Source organism: Tamandua tetradactyla, chromosome 7, assembly GCF_023851605.1.
Source record: "Tamandua tetradactyla isolate mTamTet1 chromosome 7, mTamTet1.pri, whole genome shotgun sequence".
NCBI classification, from domain to species: Eukaryota; Metazoa; Chordata; class Mammalia; order Pilosa; family Myrmecophagidae; genus Tamandua; species Tamandua tetradactyla.
The window spans coordinates 59448519-59469165 of NC_135333.1; the positions used below are offsets into that span (position 1 = coordinate 59448519).

General features: G+C 42.9%; 1 protein-coding gene across 3 annotated transcripts in view; it reads left to right on the plus strand.

Annotated features, from left to right (window-relative positions):
• Window positions 1–20647, plus strand: part of LOC143691274 (aldo-keto reductase family 1 member C23-like protein) — a 460654-nt gene that overhangs the window by 428238 nt on the left and 11769 nt on the right. For all 3 annotated transcript variants that reach the window (XR_013179434.1, XR_013179433.1, XM_077169528.1), the window contains exons 2-3: window positions 13960–14037; window positions 15721–15843. Coding sequence is in view for 1 of the 3 variants with exons in the window: in XM_077169528.1 (XP_077025643.1) it covers window positions 13960–14037; window positions 15721–15843 (201 nt within the window). In the remaining 2 variants the exon portion in view is untranslated. The remainder of the gene's footprint in view (window positions 1–13959; window positions 14038–15720; window positions 15844–20647) is intronic.

A 20647-nucleotide genomic window follows, 5' to 3' on the forward strand; every position in this document is an offset into this window, starting at 1 on the left:
TTACAAAACTATTTGGTTCTGAGGGGGACTATTGGCCCCTGACCCCCCAGAAAAGCTCACCCAATGGGCCAGATTAGAGAGCCAACAAAGGTGTCCAAAGAAAATTGGGGAAGCAGTTCCCTGTGCACTGCTTAAGGCTCTCAAACAAGGGACCAGAGGTGAGTATGGTTGGGGGGGAATGCTTAAGACAGAAAAACAGTCTAAAGCAAAGCCCTTTGGGAACCAAGTCTGACAGGTATTGCTGCAGTTAAGGCCATCCTAGCAGGGCATAGGGAAGACCATGAATCCACCAACCTCTATTTTTGGTAACTCAAAGACTATGGCTGATAGATGGGGCTTTTGGCCAGGACACTGGCAGGCTTCAGACTGACATATAAACCAAACCTCACTGTGGGAACAAGACACTTGGATAAAAATACATTCCTCTCCTAATAAGTTTATGGTTACCCATGTGGATGCTATTAGAAAAAAACACCATACTTGAAAGTGAATAAATGCTCACCTGATTGGGGAGAACAAAAGAATTTACTCATGTTCTTGCAAGAATGGGCACCCAGCTGAACACAAAATGGTGGCTGGTGCTCCAAAAAATACAACACTAAAAATATTATACCTGTGCCTAGATTACAAACCCTTCCCTATTTCTCAACTGATTGGATACTTCAGAGGTTGCAGCCTATCTGGATAGTTTAATTCAAATTTCTGGTGGAAGATTCCTGCTTTTGATTGCATGTTATATTTCAGTGACTCTGGCTGTTACTTATTTAAACTTGTTTCTATCTTTTTGGCATTAATTCTAGGCTTATGTCAGAGGTGCTTTCCTTCCCTGTCTGCAAAACCGGTTTGAATTATTCTGCAGCCCTTTCCTGCACCATCTTGTGTAAAAGTGAAACTTAAATTTTTTACATATACCCCCTCTTTCTTTTTGAAATTTTTTGGTTTTCACATTTCGGTCCTTCCTCAAAATTGATGAGAGTCTTTTCACATTCTTCATCATAGGGATCTTCCTCTTTAAGGGGGTTCTTGATAAGTCTCTGAACTATCCCTCAGGCACATGAGCAATGTCGCACTTAAATGCTGTGAGTACCCCAGCTGCAATGGTTAAAGTAGTTATCATGGACAATGCCACCCCTTTCCATCCCCAAAACCAGTTTTCTAACCATCTCATGAAGGGGTCATCAGTGCTTGAATTTTGGGCCAATTCTTTGGCTAAGGCCATCAGACCTTGTAAAGGTTTTGTGATAGTTCTATTTGGGGCTACATTATTGGGGATAATTGTATAACAACTATCCCCAACCACAATGCTAATGCCTCTCTTTTCAGTTCACTTCGTGTCTTGGGTCATCGTATTCTCCCATGTCATTTAGCTAGTAGCATCTAATTCTTCTACTTTTCCCTCAACTGTATTCTTGGTGTAATTGATCTGATTAATCCAATCCACATTTTTGTTGATGGTGATCCACCAGAATAAGGATGACTTAAATCCTGCAGCTACTTGATTTCTAGACTTAAAGTAATCTGGGATTTCCCTTGGCACCCCTATTCTGTCTAAATCAACTCAATCCTCCTCCTTTACAAATGCCAAGGTAAATGAAATGGCTAATTGTGCCAGGGCACAGGTCCCTTTCCACTTCTTGGGTAAAACTGATTGGAAGATGCACTTTCTATGATACCACCAAAGCCCTGTTTGTGGTGTGGTTAAACTGGAGAAATTGCCAGTACTACACTCAGTCGCATCCCATGCTTGGGTACGGAAGACCATCGTCCCAAGATCCTGGAGCCCTTCTTTCCATCTGGAGAGACAGACAGAGTGGTTTTCTGAACCAAGGCAAGAAGCTGGTATGGTCTTCATTTCTCCACCCATGACTGAAGGGAAAAGAGAGGACAATGTACTACAATTTTCACCAGGATTAGTATTCTAAAAAAGGAGTGCAATGCACTTGAACTCCTTATAATCTTCCTTCATACCCAATGGAAAGGACATGACAAGAACAGTAGGTCAGCCTGTTGTGTAAGCATCACAGTTGCTTTTGTTTGGACTGTGGATGTATATTTGATCCATTCCACCCAGACATTTGTATCTCTGCACCCTGTCCCTACCCTTATGTTTGCTCCAAATTTTCTGTTCTGTTCACCATGACAACTTTCATATTATTCTGTATTCAGGCTATTCAAGAGTTAACTGGAGAGGGTGTGACTGGTGTTGGGGACAGGATTTCTATCCTCAACCCTCCTAGAGGGTCTTTTCCAGTGACATCAGCCCCTATCCTATATATTCTATTCAACTATTACTACATCTCTGCTCCCATCCCCTGCTGGATGTTTGTCTGCCCTCTTGATGGTTATCACCACCAGGTAACACTATCTTCAGGTCTGTGAAATTAATTCCATGTGAACGGTCCATCCTTGAAACTGGATAGCCCATCATATGTTATGCCAGGAGGGGCAATGAGAAGCTCGATTGTAACAACCCCTATTGGGTCTGGACACAAGTATTTGTTTTTCCCACTCAATTGCCATTGATTTGTTAAGTCCAGCATTTATAACCCTGCATACCAAAGTAGCATTCAAGTTTTAAACTATGAATAGAAAGCTGCCAATTCCAAATTTAGCCCCCTATTTCTGAAAACTAATATAGACTTTAATATAGACTTGCCTAACACTTGCCCCCCAACTTTTTAACCCTAAGCCTTAAAAAACCCTGTGACTGTCCATTTCTGAGTTTTTATATCCAGTCCCGTTGTACAGTCTGTATCCCTTCATCTCCAATTATCCCTTCTCTTTTTTTTTTTTTTTTAATTAACGGAGAAAAGGAAATTAACCCAACATTTAGAGATCATACCATTCTACACATGCAATCATTAATTCTTAACATCATCACATAGATGCATGATCATCATTTCTTAGTACATTTGCATTGGTTTAGAAGAACTAGCAACATAACCGAAAAAGATATAGAATGTTAATATAGAGAAAAAAATAAAAGTAATAATAGTAAAATCAAAACAAAACAAAACAAAACAAAACAAAAACTTCTAAATCAATGCCAAAATAAAGTTTGTAAGTACAATATCAAAAAAAAAAAAAAAAAAAAACCCTGTGACTGCCACCCATCACCTAGCAAAACTGTTTTTTCTTTTCCTGTTGAACTGCTGCCCAGGTGGCTACAGGAATCAAGTGTGTTCAATGTGTCTCCACTGGAAGAGGATCTGTGGATGCTTGTGCTTATTCCTTGGTACACTATTACATGTACCTTTTCCATTGTTTTGTTTCCTTTCATGGAAATAAATCATAGCTATGTGTCCGGGACTTCTTGCTCAGCGTCAAGCCCCCAGCCGGCGAAGGGGACAGAGGAGAGAGAGACAGACGCAGACAAACCGACTTGAATGGCAGACACGAATCCGTAACACGCGGCGGTTGTGAGCACAGACCTTTACTGGAGCTAAGCTTGCATTCTTTGTAACAGGTTCCGCGCGGGCTAAAATACCCCACGGGGGAGCAACCTCTATGCGGCCGTCAGGTACGGCTCCCTGCGGGTCATCTCGCTTTCCCCGTCCGGGTAACGCCTTTATATACAAAATCCAAACCCAATGGGCTAACGCCACGTATACAAGGGTGATTGGTAGACAGGGTTGGCGGGCGCGTACGTCATACGCGGAGGCAGGATGTGGGCGCCATCTTGGCTCACTCGATGGGCGGGGGGAACTCTAGAGCAGGCTGCGGCGTGTCCACTAGGCCCGACCCGGGAGGCGGCTCTCCACATCTCCCCCTTTTTTATTCATTTTGACCCAGTGTCTCCATTGATGAGTGAGCTCCCGTGGGCCACTCAGGCCCACTACATGTTTTGGTGCTTTGGGGAGTCTGGACTAGGCTTGCTAGGCACCAACCAGAATGCCTCCTCATATAGAGACCGGAGAGCCCGTGAACTGGAAACAACGTGACTCTCCCTGCAGTGCTTCGCCTCGCAACTGGGTTATGTAGGGGGGCAGGAGAGCGGCAACCAGAGCCGAGAGCGTCATTAGGTGTCTCTGTGCAATGGCCGGAGTCTAGTCTGGCCAGGACCGTGACTCCTCCGTAGAGATCATCCTTTAGACAAAAATTATGACTTCTGGTGCCGCCTTTTACACCCGGGACACGGCCATGGGCTTTGCAGCAGATCCTGTTTTTGAGCGCCCCGCCCTGAGTGGCCGGGACGGGTCATACAGTGAGGGGAAGGACTGGGTAGCGGGACGGTCGTTGCCAGGAGCATCAGGGGCGAGTGACATAGCCAACATGGTAGTGACACGTAATTGCTGCTGTGTCTGGAGCAAGCGTTCTAACAAACATTTAACAGTGACTAAACCCACTAATAGTCCCACTGCCACGAGGATCCAAGTAGTCAAATTGGGCCAAGAGAACCATGAGGTGACTCGGTTCCACAGACTTTGTACAGTCTCGCCCAGTTTGGAAAGGTCGAAATCAACGGGGGTCAACTTGATATCCCCAAGCACTCGAAGGTCTGAATCCACCTGTTGGGAGAGGTTAGTAAAGGTAGGGAGGTTTTAAAGCTGGTCCCCTTTCTATACGATAGAAGGGTGACTAGCGCTCCTGTTGTCATCTTGTCGTTCGTCGCCATCATCAGCAGAGTTGGAGACCGGATCTGGTGGCTCTGGTTGGAGGCTTATCAATTTTCTGGGCAACAGTTCCTTGGCGTCCTCGGGCGACGTCACGGTTCTCACCAGTCTTTCCGGAACCCACACAGGTTGACGTCCTGGTTCCTGGGGAAAAACACAAACAGAGCCTCTGGCCCAGCTGAGCACTGGGTCAGGGCCTTGCCATTGTCCTGACAGGACATCCTTCCAACGGACTAGACCTCTATGTGGAGGACTCGGAGTAGTGTGCTGAAGAGCAGGTGTCATTCCTAGTGAATTTTCATTTAAAAAATTATATGTAAATAAGGCTACAGACAGTTGAGCCTTTGGGGACAGGCCATGGCCTATTCCCCCTTTCTGTTTTTTGAGCAAGTCTTTAAGAGACCTGTGTGCTCTTTCAATGATTCCTTGCCCTTGAGGGTTGTAGGGGATACCATGTTTTAATTGCACTTCCATATTTGCACAAAATCTTTGGAAGGCTTTGCTGGTGTAAGCGGGTCCGTTGTCTGTTTTTAATATTTTCGGCTTACCCCAAGCTGCCCAAGCGGCAAGGCAGTGTGCAATTACTTGGTGGACTCTTTCTCCTGATTCGGCAGAGGCAAATAAAACTTGAGAACAAGTATCCACTGACACATGCAGGTATTTAACTTTACCATACTCTGAGTGATGGGTGACATCCATTTGCCAAATGTCTCCCGGGATGAGACCTTTAGGGTTAACCCCAACTGAAGGGACTGCTCTTTGTTCTACACAATTTCCGCACGCTCGGACTATATCTCTAGCTGTCGCACGTGGTATATTAAACCGCCTAGCTAGGGTACCTGCATTGATGTGAAATCTGTCATGGAATTCTCGGGCTTGCTGATATGGTGTCAGCGCAGGGAAGATGTGTGGCTGTCGAGTGGCTACATCTACTATGTGATTTCCTTGTGCCATGGGGCCAGGCAGGCCTGTATGCGCTCTAATGTGAGTTATGTAGAAAGGATGTTGTCTGGCACATATTGTCTCTTGAAGTTTGATAAAGAATGGTCTTACTGAGGAGGAATATTTTATAATGCCCACCGTCTCTAAAATATTTACAGAATTTACGACATAAATCGAATCAGATATAATATTTAGGGGATCGGTAATTTCTTTCAGGACTGTAATAATGACCTGTAATTCTACCCATTGAGGTCTCTGTGGTTGGAAGAACACTGTTTTGGGAGTACTCCCTTCCACACAGTATGCTCCTGAACCGGAGCTGGAACCGTCCGTGTACACGGTGAGGGCGTTCACTAGTGGCTTGGGTGAAGTCACTCTAGGAAAGATTACTGGGTGTCGGGTAACGAATTGCAAGAGGGGATCTTTTGGGTATTGGTTGTCAATACTTCCTAAAAAGGTACACCGGAGAATGGCCCATTGATCTATACATCCAGTAAGTGTCTCAAGTTGCTGGGAAGAGTAAGGTACTCTGAGGTTTTTAGGTTGTTGGCCAAAATGTTGTACGGCCCTTTTTATGGCTTCTAAGGCCAACTCTGCAATCGCCGTAGGATAATGCTCTAAACTCTTCTTAGGAGAAACTCCGGGGTGGACCCAGAGTAATGGTCCCTGTTGCCACAGCACCGCCGTGGGCTGTAGCTCTGTTGGCAGTAAGCAGGCCTCAAAGGGCTCATGGGGGTTTATTCTTTTTAAAGCAGCGCTACTGAGTGCCTGTTCTACTTGATATAGTGCTTGCCTCGCTTCGGGAGTGAGGTGCCGGGGCGAAGTTATGTTCGAATCCCCTTTTAGCAAGTCAAATAAAGGCGCTAATTTGGCATTAGGTAATTTCAGGTACGGGCGAATCCAATTGATATCTCCCATGAGTTTTTGCAAGTCATTGAGGGTATGTATGTTGTCTAGCCTAAGAGACACCTTTCGGGGGGATACATGAGTAGGTGTAATTTTTGCCCCCAGAAAGGTGGTAATCTCTGCTATCTGGACTTTTTCAGGGGCTACTTCTAGGTTGGCTTTTCTAAGTGTAAGGACTAAATGTGACAGAGCTGTCTTAAGGAGATCTGTGTCTTTATGAGTCAGCAAAATGTCATCCATGTAATGAAGGATTTTTACTTGGGGGAAGTGCTGCCGGGTATCGGCCAGTTTTGCAGCAACATACAACTGGCACATGGTAGGGCTGTTAGTCATGCCCTGGGGCAGGACTGTCCACTCGAAGCGGTGACAGGGCTTCTCTTGGTTAAGAGAGGGCACAGTAAAAGCAAATTTTGGGGTATCTTCAGGGTGAAGTGGAATGGAAAAGAAGCAGTCCTTGAGATCCAAGATGACAATAGGCCAATGTTTTGGTAGAGCTGAGAGGAGGGGCAGCCCAATCTGAACAGGTCCTAAGGGCTCCATGCAGTTATTAATAGCCCTTAAGTCATGTAACAGTCTCCATTTACCTGATTTCTTTTTTATGACAAATACGGGGGTGTTCCAAGGTGATGTGGAAGGAATGATGTGGCCCTTTTTTAGTTGTGCTGACACAAGAGTGTGTAACGCTGAGAGTTTTTCCTTTGGTAAGGGCCACTGAGGCACCCAAACCGGGGTTTCGGTTTTCCACCTTAGTCTTATAGGTGTGGATGGGAATCTCCCCTCAGTGGTCCCTAGGAAAAACCCAGGCCTCGTTTATCAGAATTGGAGACAGCCTGTATAGGTGTTGTGCGCCCCTGCAATGAGGCTCCTAAGCCTTTGCCAGGGACATATCCCATTCCTTTTAACAGATGCTTAGAAGTTGGAGAACAGTTACTGGTCAAAGTAACGTCCATCTGGGCTAGAATGTCTCTTCCCCATAAGGACACGGGCAGGGCTAACACATAAGGCTGAAAGCTACCTCGATGTCCTTCTTCATCTGCCCAATGAAGGGCAGTTGCACTCAGCATGGGTGCTGAGACCTGGCCTATTCCTCTAATGGTGTCCTCCGCCTTGCACGTCGGCCAGGCGGAGGGCCATTCTTGTTGTCTTATAATCGACCGATCGGCCCCGGTATCTAGCAGGCCCATGAAGGGTCTGCCTTGTACCTTAATAGTCAACATGGGTCGAGACTCCAGAGACATATGGAGGCCCTCAAAAACTTCTCCAGTAGACCCAAATCCCTTATCTCCTCTTTGTCTGGCTTTACTCGGAAAGAGCGGATGTAAGCTGGGCAAGAGCAGGAGCTGTGCCAGCTTATCACCCTCTGCAATGACCAGAGTACCTTGCTGAGATTGTACCATAATCTGGACATAACCTGTGAAATCTGAGTCTACAATACCTGGTATAACTGTTAATCCTTTCAAGGCTGTGGATGCTCTCCCTAATAGGAGCCCCACAGTACCTGTTGGTAAGGGCCCTTTAAAGGAGGTCCCCACCAATTGGACTCCCATGGAGGGGGTCAGTACAAGCCTGGAGGTGGCACAGAGGTCCAGTCCTGCTGATCCGGGGGATGCACGAACGTGGACGGGTGTTGTGTTGTCGTATGGCAAGCAAGGGGGCCCACCGGAAGGGCGGACCCCCTCTGCCCGTTTTTTGGAACCTGCTCAGGACGGCCAGAAATGCGCTTGCCCTGCGCATCGAAGGCTGATCTACAGTCTTCTGCGCGATGGGGTCCCTTGCGGCAACGGCCACATAGTCTGGTCATCGCATGCGGCCTATCATATTGTTGAGTGGTGGGTGGTTGGTCTTTATTGGGACAGTTTCTCTTAATGTGTCCCGACCGGCCACAGTGATAACATCCCTTAGGTCTTATTCCTAAGTCTTTGGTTTTCTTTGTATTTACTTGTAAGGAGCTGGCTAGCATGGCAGCTAGACCTGCAGCAGTTAACGGGCTGCCAGCGTCTCTACAGAGACGAACCCACTCCATCATGCTCTTTCCCTTGTTTTGTACCAGGATAGCTTTACACTCTTTATTGCATTGTTCAAATATCATTTGTTTGACTACGGTCTCTGCTACTCCTGGGTCTGAGAAAATTCTCTCAGCCGCAGTTTGCATTCTGGCTACAAAATCCACGAATGGTTCAGTGGGGCCCTGGTGTATGCTACTGAGTGAAGCTTGAGCCTCTCCCTGGCCTGCCAACTTTTTCCAGGCGCCTATGAAACAGCGGAAAATCTGTCCATAGACTTCTTGAGGGAACCCTGTTTGATTCTGGGAATGGGCACCTTTCCCCAATAGCATATCTGCATTCCACCCGCCACGTCTCCCCGCTGCGTTTTTTGCGGCTTGTTCCTCAGCCAACTCCTCAAACCATGCTTTCCAATCTATGTATCGGCCTGGTGGCAAAGAAGCACGGGCCAACTGATATATATCTGCGGGTGTGTGATTCAGGGCGGAAAGGTTTTCAACCATATTCAATGTAAAAGGGGCATTGGGGCCATACTGATGGACGGCCTGCCTCAACTCCTTTAAGACTTTGTAATCATATGACTCATACTGATTATTACCTTGGGGATTGATAATAACCGGGTACATTTCTGAAGCTGGTTCTGGCTTAAGCGGTTGGTAACCGCCCAGCACACCGAAAGGTCTAAAGGTTGAAAAAGGAATCCAATTCCAGAAATGCCTCCCTCTATTGTTTGATGACGTGGGACCCTGAGGGCCTGCGTACGCAGGCGGGGGGCACAGCTGTAACTGCCCCTCCCTAGACCAGCCTGTAGGGGGTTCCGGGTCTCGCAAAGGAGGGCCACTGTAATTACCTGATTCGGCCACCAGAGGGAGCCCGTGGTGAGGGTTTTTGGCGAGATCACCAAAACCATTCACCGGAAACCGCCGCGCCCCTGCAGCAGGCGCTGGCGGGGCGGAAGGCTGCGTGGGTGAGACAGGGGGCCTCCCCCAATCGATCAGCGGAGGCGCGTCTGCACCCTCGGTCTCATCACCATCTGACTCTGAGTCAGAGGTGTCTGAACTAGTGCTTGACTCTGGCGGCTTACAAGTGGGCGGCTCACTTTCACAGGAGCCGTCCGCTAAAAGGGTCTTTAAGGGAGCTAACAAAGGTGAACTTCCTGACTGCCCCATGCTTGCAGTCGGCACTGGACCTTAACCAATCGGGGAGCTCTCCCGACTCACTGGGGCTACCTGAACGCCCACAGCCCTTAACTCTCACGTAGCAGAAAGCACTTACCCTCTCACGTTGATCAGGCGCGGAGGGTCCGCCGTGAACCCGAGAAGCACGTCCTCACCAGCTCGGGGAGAGGCAGCAGAAGAAGGTTCCCCGTACGGGCCACCACTTGTCCGGGACTTCTCGCTCAGCGTCAAGCCCCCAGCCGGCGAAGGGGACAGAGGAGAGAGAGACAGACGCAGACAAACCGACTTGAATGGCAGACACGAATCCGTAACACGCGGCGGTTGTGAGCACAGACCTTTACTGGAGCTAAGCTTGCATTCTTTGTAACAGGTTCCGCGCGGGCTAAAATACCCCACGGGGGAGCAACCTCTATGCGGCCGTCAGGTACGGCTCCCTGCGGGTCGTCTCGCTTTCCCCGTCCGGGTAACGCCTTTATATACAAAATCCAAACCCAATGGGCTAACGCCACGTATACAAGGGTGATTGGTAGACAGGGTTGGCGGGCGCGTACGTCATACGCGGAGGCAGGATGCGGGCGCCATCTTGGCTCACTCGATGGGCGGGGGGAACTCTAGAGCAGGCTGCGGCGTGTCCACTAGGCCCGACCCGGGAGGCGGCTCTCCACAGCTATGAATCTAGCAATGTTCTCGGGCCTCTGAGTATTTGTAGCAAATCACTGAACCTGAGGGAAATATTGGGGACTTCTAATGCCATTGAATGATGATTCTAATTTCCTGGACAAAAGTGGTTTCTGGGATGCATAGCTTTCAATACTAAACCTGGAAAAGTCCCTAGCAAACTGGGACAATTTGCTTACCCTACATGCAGATCTAACATAAGGCGTGTGTGAATGATTGATTCCAGTGAAGGCCACTGTTGGGGCATGACTATATGTCAATCAAATGGATCTCCAATGCTTGATTTTGTTGCTCCACTAGGTTCCGAAGCATGAAGCAGAAAAGGCCGCCAAGATAGTTATTTGTAGCATCAAATTCTGACAGCATACAAGAAACATTGCTTTCCAGGCAAGCTCAGTACAGATTCAATGTCCAAGCCTTTTAGAGGAGGCTGGACTTACGAGGTCATACTGCTTAGCACAGAACAAATTTCCAGTCTCCCTTAAGGAAGACTTTAAGTTCATTTTCATACACATAGGCAGCTATGTGTATGAAACTTTAAGTTCATTGTTTGTACAAACACTTCAAGCAAAGTCAACCATGGTATAAATGAGAAGGATGGTGAATACCTCATATGCCAGGTATTGATGCTGGGTATTGTCGTATTGATGCTGCCTATGTGTATGAAAATGAAGAGGAGGTTGGACGGGCCATTCGAAGCAAGGTTGCAGATGGCACTCTGAAGAGAGAAGACATATTCTCCACTTCAAAGGTGTGTGGACATGCATATGTTATGTGTACATGTGTGTGTGCACCTTTGTGAAATGTGACTACATGTAGAAATGAGATAATATCATTGGCCGAGTAGCTGTTTCTGAATTGTTATCATTTGCACAACTTTAACACATGTATTATGGGTTTCCAATCATTGCTATGTTTACATTTTGTGACCATTTGAAAGTGTAATCACTTTATTTTTCTGAGCCACAGTCTAAAACAATGTGATTTGGCATGGAGTATACCATCAAATAGCATTGTGATCACCTGATGGCTCTCCTTATCATCTTTACGACATTGTCAAATTTCCTAACATTTTGAATTTCAATTCTCACCTCTGTCAATAAGAGAGAGCAATGTTACAGCACTATTTGAGTATTAAAAAAGATAGAGGTAGGGGGTATGAGGGTAGTTCAATGGTAGAATTCTCACCTGTCATGTGGGAGACCTTGGTTCGATTCTCTACCCGTGCACTTCCCAAACAAACAAAGAAACCAACAAAAGCAAACAAACAAAAAATTCAACAAATGGTGCTGCAATAATGGAATATGCACATGGAAAAAGAATGAACTATGACCCTGCCTTATAGCATACAAAAAAAAAATAGATGGAGGTGTAGTTTTTTGAGTTGTGGTAGCACATATCATCATGTGCAAATCAACTTTTGACTTCAGTTATGAATCCCAGAGCAATATTAAATATTCATTCACAGGGTTTTATGAGGATGAAACTATGAATATTTCCAGAACATGCATGGTTAATGCTCTCAAATTTAATTCAAATGATGCACATTAGTATTGTTTGAAAATGATTTTTTACTTATGTAGTCTTTTCCATCCATTGCTCAGTAGATATACTGAAAATGTCTTAAAAAATAGTTGAGTTTATTTGAATAGGTCAGATCAAAAGGGAATCCTAGATGAAAGGAAACTTTTTCCCTGAGGAGACTGGGTGTACAAGTAGTAGAAATCTGCATAAATATAGGTTACAGTACACTAATCCAGGAATGAAAATTAAAGCCCTTGAAAAATGCATGTAGCAAACACTTTTGTCTGGTACTTTAAAGGAACTCTCCAGCATGGCTATTATTCAGTATTCTCCACATATTGTATATGCAGGATTTCCCCAACTTGAATCTGTGTCTATTTGTCAAGGTTTCCACCTTTTCTATGCACTTTTGGTCATTTTACTCTATTCCCTTTCAACAATTTTTATATCATTCTTACGTTGTAAACATCCACAAAATTTAAAGGATATTAGTAAAGGAATAAGTTTCTGAATTAAATGTAAATATTAGTTCTTTCTATTCCTACTGATTAGAGTCTAAGTTCACTGATGACCCAAGTTTAAACTTGAATTCAATAATGGTGGCAAATAAGTCTCAGTTGTGAGTTTGCTAAACTATCCTCACTTCATCAGTTATCTCTCCTCTACTTGTCCACAAAATCAGCTAAAATATTAAGCAACACTTCTTTTGACCTCTGTAGCTTTGGATCACTTTTCTTCAACCAGAGTTGGTCCGACCAGCCTTGGAAAGTTCACTGAAAATCTTCAGCTCGACTATGTTGACCTTTACATTATTCATTTCCCATTAGCTCTGAAGGTTAGTAATGAGCATGATCACAATAATATCACTTCCTCTAGCAGCATGACTTTCTTCTGGTATAGATGATTGACTTATGCTTTTTTTTTTAGGATCATGTAGGCATTATGAAATGAGGGGAAATCCTACATAACTGTACTTTTTTATTGGAAAATACTTGTATCTCTAATTCCCTACTCCATGCCTCCAAATGATTAGCATTCAACAAACTCAAAATCTGTGCCTCAAAAATGTTAGGAAATAACTCTAACCAGATCCAACACACAGGCCTGATTATGGCTGCTGAGTCTCTTGGGGAAGTTCACAGACACAGGCTCATGCAGCTGTGGTGAGCAATGAACCAGTCTCATGTTGGTACACAAGACGGTCTCCTCATCTCTCACCAACTTCAAACTGGAAAGAGGTTTGTTGTTCACTCTGGGTGGATCTAAAACTAGGAGCATCGACAGTGGCTTGCAGGCCCTTGGACTTAATGTTGGCACCATTTCAAAGTAGGGCCTTGTAGCCTGCTCTTAGCCACTATTTGTTGTATAGAACTCGATTAAAATAGCAGAAATCTAATCAAGCTAGCTTATGCGAAAGTAAGAATTTGTTTGATTTTATAAACGGGAGGTCCCAGGCAATGATAGATTTAAAGATTCAAAGATATTTTCAGAAATGTCTCATTTTCCCCATCTTTTATCTCTGCAATCCTCCAATGCAGGTTTATATTTATCTCAGTATTTTCCAGTTGTGGCTAATATGCCTTTGGGGCAGGTCAAAACTTCGGGGGATTGATACTTGAGAACATCTCTGGCTCTTCCAGCATCCATATTAATCCTGAAAAGAATCTAGTTTGACCCAATTTAGTCCTTATGTTTACCCTTGACTTTCATGTGTTCAGGAGAAGGGAACTGTGATTTTTCACCCTGCGGCAGGATTAAAATGCATTTTTGCTGGAACCTGAGGCATGCAACAGATTGTCTGTCAAGTGAAGGAGAGAAATTTCCAAAGTCTAAGGAAGCAGACTAAAGTAAAATTAGTCCACTAACAGTCTCCTTTAGGACCTTGGGCAAAATATACTTATTGCACATATTGTATATATAAGAGATTATAGGAAGCTTAATTCTGAAGGTGTTCCTTCTCGCTGCATATACGTGCCACGTTGTAAAAATTTCTATCTAGAAAATTTCGCCAAATTCATGGAGCCTCAGTGTCCTAGCCCTAGTTGTGCCTGACAGCACAACTAAGGGCAGAGGCATCAATCTTTGAGCTACCTATAATGATTGCTTCTGTTCCAGCCTGGGGAGGATAATTTTCCTCAAGATGAAAATGGAAAGACCATATTTGACACAGCGGATTTCTGTGCCACATGGGAGGTGAGTATTGTTCCTCAGAGGACTGAGTTCAGACAAGGAAGCCAAGAGAGGGGTACATGGTTCACTCTTCCACCAATGAGAATTTAGGATTGTTCCTAGATGGCCCTCAACCTGTGTGCTATCAAATTTATGGTCAGGAATTTGAGAAGTGTTCCTCAAAGCTGCAACATTGTTTTTATTCTTAGGATCCATTTCCTAGTCACCGAGTGTGTCCTTCCTTCACAAAAGAAATTTACAGAACCCCATGCATGGCTCTGGGGGACAGATCCAAGCAGAAGCTCCATCTCCTGGAGCATGAAGGAGGGATATTTTCTAAGGGTTCTAGAAGGGTACAGGAAATAGGATTTGGAGTTATATAATATTACCAGTTCCTCAATCATGTGTTCCCTAGACCAAAATGTATGTGGTGTACACAAAATTTCAGAAATCTTTAGGATATGAGAATATCAATTACAATCCTGCCTCTAGCCTAAACTTCCACTGGAAATGAGAGGAAAACTTGTGTGAATTTAATGGGCTCTCTCACAGGCTTTGACACAGTGAAAATAAATTTTTGGAAAAACCTTGCTTTCTGTAGTAAATCTGATTCTTAGGAATCTCTGTTACCATAAACAGGGCAATGGTTTTACATCTGGACCAGAATTTCATTGATAAATTTAAACAGGAAAAAAATTTCTGTTAACTCAATGACGGCCAATTCCTTATGTTCCATCTACTGTCCTACACTCCTCATTGGGCAAATGAATCTCTGTACCTATCCTGGCAGGAGGTGAGGCACATCTTTCCCATTGACTTCTCCATTGCTTGGCTCCCAGCCTCATGCTCACTCTTTAATATAGAATTCTGTGTGCTGAAGTAGTATATGTTTTACCATTTCCCAGCCTACTTCTTTCTATAATACAGCTCAGGGCACTTTGTCAATCTTGCTATATTTGGTGCACTGCATGTAGACTTGGAATTATGACACCTTATATTAATCTATTATTAAAAAATGTTACTGATCAGCTATCATATATGGAGCATAAAGACAAAAGTATCTGCTCTTCCTGATTCTCCATTCAAGTCACAGGAGACAGACAATAAGCACGTAACAGGGTAAACCTAAATTTGTCAGATGGTGATAATTTATGTGGAGAATAAAGCAAAGTAAAGAGGGTGAGGCATGTCATGGGGAATCTGCCACTTTATAGATGTCTAAGTAAATTGTCATTTAAAGGGAGACATTAGAGCAGAGGCATGCAATGAAATGTGACTAAAAGAGATAATTAGGGAAAGAATATCTGGGGAATGGGACAGCAAGTTCCAGATCCTTTAAGGTGAAGAGAGGAGTTTATCCAAAACAGCAAGATTATTCAGAGGCAGGAGAAGAATGACTGAGATGAAGCCAGAGGCCAAATGGGAGCCAGGTCAAGGAGGTCCTTTTAGGAAGGGCTTTAACTTTTACTCAGTTTGAGCTTGTAAGCCATTAGAGTTTTGTCCTGGTATAATTTTTAATAAGATCACTGCATATTTGCACTTTCTATTACAGTTGCCACTAGCTATTATTCTTCTTTAATACAATAAAAGTCTATCAGCTACCTGGTCATTTCTTGACACTTGTTCTTATTAACTATGTTGTCTTTCATCATTTCTTGATCTACAGCCAATTTACACAAATCTTTCTCTACAACCTGTTCCTCCCAGGCCCTGGAGAAGTGTAAAGATGCAGGATTGTCCAAGTCCATTGGTGTGTCCAACTTTAACCACAGGCAGCTGAAGATGATCCTGAACAAGCCAAGGCTCAAGTACAAGCCTGTCTGCAATCAGGTGAGCAGCCCCCTTAGCCCACAGGACATTTCTGTGTTATATTCCTATGCCTTCTTCCTACACTTTTGCCAGATGCCTATGCATCTGCCCCTCCTGCTCATCTTACCTTTGTGGACCAGTATACTTGGAGAGGATGTCATGTCTAGAAGGGTAAGGACAAAACCCTTAATTTTATCTCTGCTTAGTAAAATTTTAAGAGGAATGGTGGGAAGACCTTATCACTAAGTGATAGAAAGTAAATATTAACGTATGTGTTCTAGTTTGCTAGCTGCTGGAATGCAACACACCAGAGATGGATTGGCTTTTAATAGAAGGGGATTTAATTTATGGATCTTCAGAGGAAAGACAGCTAACTTTAATCTGAGGTTCTTTCTTATGTGGGAAAGCTCAGGGTGATCTCTGCTGGCCTTCCGTCCAGGCCTCTGGATTCCAACAACTTTCCCTGGGGTGAGTCCTTTCTGCATCAACAAAGGCCTGGGCTGAGCCATGAGTGCTGAGATGAGGTATGCTGAGTTGCTTGGGCTGTGCTACATTACACTCTCTCATTTAAGCACCAGCCAATTAAATTACACATAATTCATTGCAGCAGGCATGCCTCCTAGCCAACCGCAGATGTAATGAGCAACAGATGAGGTTCAGATACCATTGGCTAATGTCTGCAGCAACAAAACTAGGTGCCTTCACCTGGCCAAATTGACAACTGAATCTAACTACCACATATGGTATCCAGATCTTGGAGAGGCAGTAACTCAGGATGCTGAAAACAGCAAGATTTTGGTATTAAAAGATCAGGTCTATTGACTGAACCTGAGTGTTTCATTTTATCACTTATACTCCTTCAACTAGCACAAATCCTATGATGTGGATTCCTATGAAGACCTTGGTGAAGAATGTAGACTCCGAGATCAGACCACAATCTGCAAACTTAGAAGAGCTTGATATTCCCTGCTTCCTACCCTCCCAGGTGTTTGTGACCTACAGAGGGCAAGGGCAGTAGCACTCAAACTGCTGATATTCCAGTCAGTGGTGGAATCATGGCCACAGAGAGATAAGAGACTCTATCTTCTAGCTATGACTAGGAAAAGACAGTCATGACCAAACATATATAATGTATATTAACACTTACATGTGTAAGTATTAACACAACTAATATTTAATAGCTATATATAATTTCTGGTAGGTATGTGACCAGAAGACCCATAGAACTCTGCAGAATTAAGCAGAAAAGTGATGCCTGGGCCCCACCCAGGAGACACTATATGAATAGGTAAAAAGTGGGGCCTTTTTAAAACAAGGAAACAAACAAAAGAAAAGTAAACTAATCCCAAAAAACAATTCAGGCTATTTAATATGTAGTCCAGATTTAGTTCTATAATTGTAAGTTTGCTAAATTAATTTCTTTAGTTCATTGATTTTAAGTTTGCTAAACTAAATTCTTCTAGGATTCTTAAAACCAATAACTTGCATTTGAAATATTTCTAGTAACATGGGGATACTTTTCTGGTGAAAAAAGATAAAAGCTTCTCTTTTTCCCTCTCCTAGAGAACATTGAAAACTTAGTGATGAGGTTAACTTAGTGATGAGGAAAGGGTCCTGTACATAGGCTTTTATATCTTCTGGGCAATTGGGAGAGAAGCATCAGTCAGCAAACATGACCAAGAATGGCTCTCCCTCAAAATAATGTGTTTCTCATTTCTTTTTTCTCTGTTCTTGTGATGAGATATGGAACCTCTAAGCTCTGCACTTCCCATTTTTATTGACTTTCTACCTAAATAAAAACTTCATTCTTGAGTAACTGGCATCTGCTTTCCTTTTCCTATTGTGAAAATGCAGTGCTTCCCTTTTGAATGGAATGCTGAATAAAAAGGGAAAACATTAAAGCTCATTTGTTTTTTTGTCTGTATTATGCAACTGATTTTTCTAAACATTGCCTATACCAAAATGACAAGATATTTCTGTTTAGTGTCAAATACTAACTCAACTTTGATGCTAGGCAAGTAGTTAGTATATGTTTTGTTAATTTGATTTCCTTTTAAATTAAGGGTTTTCCTCAATATACTTTCTAATTAGCATAGGGATCATCATTTTGGAATTTGGATTAATATAAACTTATTTATAGCATAAGGAACGCCAAGAAAAGCTAAGCAAAAGTTTAAACTTTGATACTGTTTGCTTAACAGGGTAAGAACTCAAAAAAATATTATTTCAACACCAATGACAGTAACTGAGAAGTTAGGATTTAAGCGATGATTATGATTACTGAAACACTATATCGATACTACTTTGTTGCTTCCAAGGGACCGGAGCTTGAAGGATATTAAGGAATGATGAGAAAGAAATGGGATCAGGGAATCAGAAGATTAGTTACAACAGACAACTTAATTCTTAACCAGATCCTTCTTATATACTGCAGGGTGACAAAAGGCATGCATGCATTTCCTGAGGGAACAGAGTGTTTATCTTTCAGTGCTCTCTGCCTTTATGCTTAAGATAACCATTTGGGGTTAACAAACATTCTGTTCCTCCCAGACTCTTCTCCATAAAGCAGAATACAATCCCCACAGTTTGCTGTTGCCACCACCCTGAGACCAGCTGCTCCCAACAAATTCTGCAAGTCTTGTTTTAACCCTTGCTCCTACATTTCCCTCTTTTTATTTTATTAGTTGAGGTAACTGTACCTGTCTTAGGTTGCCCTTAATCTCTGAAGGAAGGGTCTCACCCATCATTGGCTACCAGTCAAGCTCTCTGACTTTGGTTTGGAAGGGAGCTAAGGGCTTTTACCAGAATCATACTGGTAGCATGGCTTTGCTTAGTGGCAGGGCATCTTACTTTGAACATTTCTTGTTTAACACAGCTAAGGAGGAAGAGAAAGAGTAAAAACAACCACAAATCTAAGTCTATAGTAGTCAAAAAATTATGTGATTTCCATCAGTAAATTTAAGATTTTTTAGCTCTTGGGTAAGTGATTGTATAACATCATCTCCATTGGCTATATGTAAATTATTCTGAGATATTTCTAATACCCTTTTTTGTAATTCTAGGATATTGAGACTCAAATTATCCAAATGCCCCCAAAGATGCCCTTTTACCTTTTCCCATTCTATTTCTGAATGATTATATCTTAAAAGGGTAATAAAAAAATTGCTCTCATTCTATTCACATTTTAAACTTTGTAAAAAATTTAAATTATCCATTTGATCTCCAATATGAACCAATGCTGTCTCTATATCATTTAGTCTATTAATAATTTGCTCATCAATATGAGATTGACTATGCCACAGTTCACTGGCATTTTTATGTCATTCTCTAACATAATGCTGTGTCTGTATGGTTTGATGCAATGCAGTTCCAGCAACCCAGCCACCGTGATAATTCTAATGATTCCAATGACAGCTGCAATAATGAGTCCAGTTATTCTCTTAGTCCTTTTTAGATATTCTTTTGCCAAATGGATCAGGATTTGTGTTTCTGGAGAGGATTGCCAAGATCTTGACATCTGCACCAGCAGCCAAATACCTCTTCTTTTCCTTGCTGCTATAATCGTCTCATTTCCCTGTAACATAAATGCTTGGAGACAAGTGAATAGAGAACAATTCTCACAATTAAATGTTTGATTTCTTATTTGCATATGACCTTTAACAAATACATATGGATCTCTAGTACATATTTGCTTATAGTGTTTATGGCTGCTATTTAAAGAGAAGTTATAGTTATTAGAATTCACTATAAAAATTGGTCCCAGTCCCAGGAAAATTTTTCAAAAATTTCTGACTAATGTTGTATTTATCATCCCACGGATTTGGTACAAATCATCCCCTATGTATTAAACTCTGATTTAGCTTGCCTGCCCATATAGTCTCAGTTATGTCCAAGTTAGAGATGGGAGGCCCCACAGGGTTCACATCTCTTACAATTCCATAGGAATCATTAATTATGATAACTGCTCAATGCATATGACACAACTGCCATCCATTCCAACTTTCTCTCCCATCTAATAGGCCAGTATCATTTGATTCCATAGAGTTAAAAGAAGGATATACATATAGGTAATTACAAGAATCATTCTTGACCTTATATCATGTAGTTTGATTACTTATTGTCATACACGGTAATTCATTACCTATGCATGTGGGTCTTTCTAAAAATAGAAGAGTCAAATTTGATACCATTTTTCCTTCTTCCTTGAGTAGTTTTGGAAGCCTTCAATCTACTGGACCTGGGAATCCTAAACTAGTATTCAGATATGTTGGTAAAGTTTGATCTGCCCATGTTAGGGCCTGCAGCAGAGGTGGGTTAGGAATATAAGCCCAATAAGTGTAATTATGTCCCTGTCCTTCAGCAATTAAAGTTACATGTCCTATAATGTACATTACCCATTTATTTATTTTTGTCACGGTTGACATGTCTGGGTTTTATTCTTTTTGAGGGAACCCAAATCAAGGTCCTGTCATCTGCAATGACAAGAGAAAATCCCTTATCCCACAGCTTTATCATGCCTGGTTTCCATAGATCATCCTTAACATCTTTCCAATAGATTGACTGCAGCTGCAGTTCTATTTGGGTCACTTTTCTTTCCTAAATTGTGAAAATTTTGTTCTGCAGGTGTCTGTGATGAATTATCATAAATGTTTAAAAAATTTAAAGTAAACTGTGCTTTTACTAATTGATCATTTGGTGTACTTATTTTCACAACATCATCCTCCTGATCATCATCTTCCCTTTTTTGTTTCATGAGTATAGACTTCAGCGTCCGATTTGCTTGTTCAATGATTCCTTGCCCAGAGGGATTATGTGGAATTCCTGT